Here is a 7246-nt window from a genome sequence, read left to right as displayed (position 1 = left end):
AATGTGGAATCATCCTTCTGTTTAGGCGTGCCTTAGTGAGCAGGACACCAACCTAAATTTGTCTAGATTAATTAGTTGGGCATGCCAACCCCAAATTCTTGGTGGTTACCTTGCATTATCAAAGATTCCTTTTTACTTGGTTATTTTCTGCCATATACATTTTTTTGTAGTTTTTTTTTGTTCAAAGCATTGCACACACTAATTAATTTCCATTATGCGGTTGTCTGAATTATTTAGTGTGCAAATGAAAAATCTAAAAATTCAGAATCAGAAAAGAACAGAATGATATTCTCATGTTAATCAGTGAGGAAATAAAAGTAAGAGGAAAATGACAATTTTGGTCCCATGGCGATTTTATTATAGCACTTGAATTAGGCCTCATTTCTGATCATTTGGGCAAGATATTTGGCCATAATGCCAGTCCACTGTGACCCTTTGCCGTAGGGCACAGGATCCTAATCGGTTATTAAGAGCTATCGATACATGGTTATTAAAAAAATACAGCTACAATTTTCATCTTATATATTAGCTAGATCATGCGACAAATATAACTCTATTTGAAAACATAAACATTCATTCTCTGCACCTAGCTAGTTGTGCCGGTCAGTGAAACTGATCCAACTAGTAAGTGCCACCTTAATTAGAAAATATCGTGGTTCCGCCAAACTTTTCCTTAGCTAGGAGAAAAGAAGAAAAAAAAAACAGATCTCTCTGTTTAGAACTATAAGTTTTTCTCGAATCATGACACGTAAATATAATGGAGAAGTCTTGTGAACCCTCGAGGGTTGAAAAGAGAACCCTTATCTGTTAAAAAAACATTCAAAATGTTTTTTTTAAAAAAAAGTAGCAGCATTCATACAACATATAAATCAGTCTAAACTTATTTCGCACGTCAAGATAGAAAAATATAAATCTAGAATATAAATTGTACGAGTACTATTAAAACTTAAATTTATCCCTTTTTTTTATCAATGTGGAGATTGATTTAGAATTTGATTTTATCAAGTGTTGGATGTCACTATATGATCTATATTATCATTTTAAAGAAAAAATGTTTACAACTATTTATATTGAATTTGAGCAATAATAGTATAAAGGGGACATCCACTCTAAGGATTAGAATTATCAGCATAACGAAATATGATTTTAGCAGGATCTAAACAGAGAGATTATTTATTTCCGTAAAAAAGAGTGAGAAACACATTTGAGCAAATTCATCCCTCCTACCTCAAATACTCGAAATAATAAATGAAGTTTTTTTTTTCTTTTTTGCAAGTTGAACTAATAAATGAAGTTAACCCAGATGATGATCAACTGCAATGCATATAACTAGTAACTTGATCATCAGAAATAAATGCCAGTGAGAAAACAGCATGGAAATCCATCCATCCATCCATCATGGTAAAGTCCCAACCCAACCCAAGCCCACACTCCTCTATTTAACCCAACCAAACCCCCCTTTGCTTTTGCCCCATCTCCCACACAAATTTCCTCCGCAAGAAACCAAACCAATCCATCCGCCCGCCTCCAACCGCGCTTAATTGCGCGCCTTTTTTTCTCTCTCTCCTTCTCCTTCGAGTTAGTTCAACTTAAACCCTTCGTTTACAAAAAGCTAGCTCATCTACCTTGTCCACTCCTCTGCACCGGGCGCCGCGCCGCGGCAATGCACATTGCCACTACTGCCTGTGTGTGGCAGCAGGAGAAGGCGGCAGCCATGGGCGCCGGCGCCGGCGACGTTGCCGCCAGCTGGAGGGTGGCGGCGGTGGCGCTCCTCGGCGCGGTGAACTGCGTGGTGAGCTTCGTGGTGTTCTCGTTCTTGGATTTGCTGGATATGGTGCTGTGCGTGGTGTACAAGGTGGTGGACTACGCGGTGGAGGCGGAGTGGAAGGCGTGCTACTGCTCGGCGGCGGCGCGGGACGGCGCCGCCGCCGCCATCTTCGTGCCGCCGGCGTCGGCGTCGGCCGCGCCGGGGCCGAAGGTGGTGCGGCTGTCGCCGTCGTCGGCGAAGATGCAGCTGGAGGACGTCTCCGACACGCTGTACGTGCGCCCCTCGCTGCTGTCGGACGCCACCAAGAAGTCCGGCCCCGCCGCGCCGTCGCTCACGGTGAGCCCCGCCATCGCCGAGCTCATCCGCGGCAAGATCGGCCGCGCCGCCCCGCGCCCGCCGCGCCACGCCGCCCCCTGCTGGTCCGACTGCGACTGCAAGGTCTGCCACTCATGGAGCGCCTCCTCCCGCTCCTCCCACCTCTACGTCCACGTCCAATCCCCGACCACCGCAAGTAATCCACACACACACCACCTCTACGTCGATCGCCGGAGCTGAAGAAGACGATCGATGTGCTTAACCTTAACATGAATGCGAATTGCAGGTGGAGTGGAGACGGAGGACGTGGTGTTCGTCCACGGGTTCATATCGTCGTCGGTGTTCTGGACGGAGACGGTGTTCCCGGCGTTCAGCGAGGCGGCGAAGGGGAGGTACCGGATGTTCGCCGTCGACCTGCTGGGGTTCGGCCGGAGCCCGAAGCCGGCGGACTCGCTCTACACGCTCCGGGAGCACGTCGAGATGATCGAGCGCTCCGTGCTCCAGCGCTACCGCCTCCGCAAGTTCCACGTCGTCGCCCACTCGCTCGGCTCCGTCCTCGCCCTCGCCCTCGCCGTCAAATACCCCGACGCCGTCCAGTCCCTCACCCTCCTCGCTCCGGTAAGCCGCCGCCCGCCGCCCATCACCCTCACCGCCGGCGAGGTGACAGTGAGATCACTGACACTTCACTTCATCAATTCTTGCATGGCTAGATATGCATGTGAATCCATCACCCTAACTAACTCCAGTCCACTTTATACATTTTGACCAACTTGCCCAGTACATTTCCACGAAAGAGAACACATGTTCCCATCATAAATCATCACACTATCACTTTAATTTATTTTCGTCGCTTTAATTGGTTTACCGGTAGTGACTAGTTTACTTTCAAGGCACTACATGATTAATTTGGACCGATCGAGTTGGGTTTTCTAAAAAAAAATAATAGAATTTGATTTGAACCCTGATGGATAGAGCGAGATTGCTAACGCTATGGTGAACGTGGTGAATAGCCGTACTTCCCGGTGCCGGAGGAGGAGGCGGGGGCGGCGACGCAGTACGTGATGCGGCGGGTGGCGCCGCGGCGGGTGTGGCCGCCGATCGCGTTCGGGGCGTCGATGGCGTGCTGGTACGAGCACGTCAGCCGGACCATCTGCCTCACCATTTGCAGGCACCACCGCACCTGGGATCGCCTCTTCAGGCTCTTCACCCGCAACAGGTAAACCCCACACTTCCCTTCTTAACTATATAAATATTTTCTAACTATATACTCCCTCCGTCGTATAATATAAGGATTTTGGGTGGATGTGATATTCCAGTACAACGAATCTGGACACACGGTCTGTTCAGATTCATTGTATTAGAATGTGTCACATCTATTCAAAATCCCTTATATTATGGGACGGAGGAAATAGTACTTTCTCCACCTTTTAATTATGTAAGTTAGAAATGGTTAGTATTTTTTAGTGTTCTATCTCCATTTTTTTCTTTTAAATTCTGCTTTCTTGCAGCCACCTGGCTGTCTGTTCTGCTGTCCTGCACTCCTGCATGCTCTGACCTTCTCTTCTATATTCTGTATTTAAAAAACGAACTTATTTTACTTTAATTTTGGGGAAATGAGGGGTTTTTAAAAACATTTTTTGGGTATTGAATTCGTGTGAAATGGGTAGATGAGCAAGAACAGCTGTGCGACAGCTAGTGTGAGCCTTCTACTCATGCTGGCTACTCAAGTTTTCTCTGGTTGACGTACTACGTCCTTTTGATCGGTTTCTTGCCGTTGCCCTGCTTTGTATGATGCCCTTTTCTTCCCTGTCCTAAACGTACACTTCATCCAGTACTAAATGTTAATCCAAAAGAAGAGTTTACCTGTACCTTTTTGCTCGTGAAAAGTTCAGAATTTGAATAAGATGGAGTATTAGCAGCAAAAGCAGAGATTAAATTAAGGCGACCACCATTCCATTTTCCTGTAAGAAATAGAGAGAAATTAATCAAACAGATCAGACGACAGCGACCTTGGACAGTGTCAGTGCTCGAGCCATAACCCAAAATTATGCCATTCTCTCCATCCATCCATCGATCGATCGCTGTCGCCTGCTTAAATGATCGACCTCCAATGTTGTTCTCTGACAATAGGTTCACGTTTGTCGTCCTTCAGAATTAATACCCCGCGATTCCAGCTAATCCGATCATAATAAGCAACCTAGCTACAGTTCTGACGAAGAACTCCGCTACTGTACCAGACGCAGTTGGTGGCAGGCAGGCAGGCAGGCCGGCACCGTCAGTTTGCTGTACCTGTACCACATGCTGGCTAACTCACCCAAGCCGAGTTTGCAGCAATGGCCGTCTTGATGGAGAAACTCATTTCGTTCGTACGCATCATGCAGAATTGCAGACGATGATTTTCTCCTCTTCGCCATGACAACGATGGATGGAGAACAGTACTACGGGCAGGAGAGGGTTTTCGCGTAGATGGAGAGAGCTTAGGGACGTGCCTAAAATGGCGGTGGCTCACTGCACCGTCATAAACCATTCTGTCATGACCCACAGGCTATTTGTCGACAAATCATAGGAAACAATTCTGCATATTGCTTCAGAATCTGGAAAGCTAGTGAACTCATCGTTTTTTATATTCTGCACAAAAGAAATCTGATCTGAAAAAAAATAGAATTTATCTCCTCTTTTACTGAAGTTTTGAGATTTTTACCTCTGAAGACTGCGGTTTCTTCAGTAGGTTGAACAGTTTCACAATCTATTTTTTTTAATTAAGAGAAATTTTACTGTTTTTGAGAAAATATCTGAAGATACCTAAATTTTACACTAAAAAAATTAATACCTTGAAATACCTACAATGGAAAATGTGGTATACCTTCTCAAGAATGGTAAAATTAACTTTATTAAAGTTCAAGAAAAACTTCAGTTCTTTGCACCCGTTTTTCCATGCTGTCCTATACATACGCGCAGCTGGAGAGAGATTAATACTGAACCATTGATTGATCAATTTAAGGAGTTGTGTTTTTCATGGAGAAAATTTGGAAACTCTGCACGTTTCTTTCGGCCTTGGTTCTGAAGAAGAGGCGTCCATTTGCCCGGAATCAGTTAGCTAGGCTTTGCCGTTTTGCAGGATAGATTGTGTGTGTGGTGTGTTCACGGGAAGAAACGTAAGCAGAGGAGGCGTGCAGTTGGGGCGATGGTAACTAGCATGCAATGGCTAGTACCATACACCTTCTCTTAAATGTTTTTCGGTTGTGAAATCGTATGGCTGATCGATCGACTCACCTAACAACATTTCTTGATTCCAAAGGGCCACCTTTTCTCAATTATTTCTCCAAAAACCTTTTCTCAAGTATTCAGACATCTCCAGCTAGCTGTTGAAGAAACGGTAGTGAAGCTGAAAATATCTGAAGTTCTTAACTTTGTACTTAGTGCTGCATGATCTACCACACAGGATAATAAATTCTGAAAAATGCATGGAAGGTATAATTAACTAGCTAGAGGTAGCTTTGCATATTGGTAGTTACCATTGTTTTTCTCTTAGGTATAGTTTTTTTCCCTCTTCCAAATCATAGATTATCGCGAACACACTTTCCAAGCCCCTGGAAGACGCAAATATTTGAAAACTTTATATATATAAGTTGCTTAGGTTATTTTAAAATAACTTTTCAACTTTGCACTAATAGTTAATTCAATCGGTTGTACCCTCGAATGTCATCAGACAATGAGATAATGCATCATTTACTTATCTATTGAGAACAATCAAACTGGGCCACAGTGTGGCAGTAGCAGTCAGTCGAAGCAACATGAGTGATGAGTAGCATGTACAGTAGCTAGTGTACTAAGCTGGAAGGTTACCCACAAGTTTAGGACACACACACAAACACACAATGTGGGGTTGCCATGGGCCATCGCAATGGTGCCATCCACAGTTCCACACACCACTTGCATATATGCTACTAGCATGTTGGCATGGCCTGCCAGAGAGATCTAGCAGTTAAGTTGGTTCGAAGTTGCCACCACCATTTTTATTACTGGATTGTGCAAGTACAGCGAAGTGTAATGAGTTATGGCCAGCCATGGTGGGTAGCAAGTGCTGCCATGGCAAAGATCTTCTTCTTCCCTGGCAGTTCGTCCCTCTGTCTCACTGTCGATCATCAGTGAATTGCACTGTGCTGTCTGACTGAATCCATCACTGAATGTTGATGATGAAAGTGTATGCGAGTTAACGCGATAATTAGATTGATCACGGACACGAGTACATATAGGGACCGTACATTCTTATCTTTATAACCGACTTATAGAAACATAATCAGGATAAGATTAGGAAACCAAACAGGATACAGTACAATATCTATAACAGATGAGTTCGATCGATCCATGGCGAATTAATTGATGTGAGGTTGGTGGTGGTGGTGCAGGATGAGGACGTTCTTGATCGAGGCGTTCATGTGCCACACGCACAACGCGGCGTGGCACACGCTGCACAACATCATCTGCGGCAGCGCCGGCAAGATGGACAGCTACCTCGACGTCGTCGCCGGCCAGCTCGCCTGCGAGGTCGCCGTCTTCCACGGCCGCGACGACGAGCTCCTCCCCGTCGAGTGCACCCTCGCCGTCGGCGCCAGGGTGCCCCGGGCGCGCGTCACCGTCTACGACCACAAGGACCACATCACCATCATCGTCGGCCAGGAGAAGCTCTTCGCCACCGAGCTCGAAGACATCTGGCGCCGGAGCGCCGCCGCCGCCGCCGCCGGCGACGGCGAGTAGCACCGAGCTGCATGTCACACGCTACTACTCCAGCACTATACGCGACATGTACGTATTATACTGATCAGCAGTGCACAGCAGAGACAAGAGAAGCAAGTTAGTTAATTAATGGCCGGTAAATTAAACAAGAACTCGCAATAACGATCGACTGCCCTGCATGAAGAAGAAGAATTAAGAAGATGCTGCCCTATTTTAGGATGAGCAATATATTCTACCATATAAATTAAATATATATATTTTCTTTCTTTCTTTTCTTTTCTTGAAGGGAAACAATATCCATATATTTGCAGGAGTAATTAAATACATACAATATATATAGTCGTTTCCCTTCATTCCTTCTTCTTCTTCTTCTCTTGTAGTGGAGTATAAAGTGTACTTTGATTATACAGCTCTTTCTTCTCTGTA

At 45.3% G+C, this 7246-nt stretch overlaps 1 protein-coding gene across 1 annotated transcript; it reads left to right on the top strand.

Annotated features, from left to right (window-relative positions):
- The first annotated feature begins 1458 nt into the window (after window positions 1-1458).
- LOC4340016 (probable lysophospholipase BODYGUARD 3) lies at window positions 1459-7246 on the top strand. Its single transcript, XM_015786346.3, has 4 exons — window positions 1459-2279; window positions 2370-2701; window positions 3094-3299; window positions 6493-7246. The coding sequence occupies exons 1-4, from the start codon at window positions 1664-1666 to the stop codon at window positions 6839-6841; spliced, it is 1503 nt and encodes a 500-aa protein (XP_015641832.1). The 5' UTR covers window positions 1459-1663; the 3' UTR covers window positions 6842-7246.

The sequence above is a fragment of the Oryza sativa genome, chromosome 6 (assembly GCF_034140825.1).
Source record: "Oryza sativa Japonica Group chromosome 6, ASM3414082v1".
Classification (NCBI taxonomy): domain Eukaryota; kingdom Viridiplantae; phylum Streptophyta; class Magnoliopsida; order Poales; family Poaceae; genus Oryza; species Oryza sativa.
This window is presented reverse-complemented; position numbering and strand designations above follow the sequence as displayed.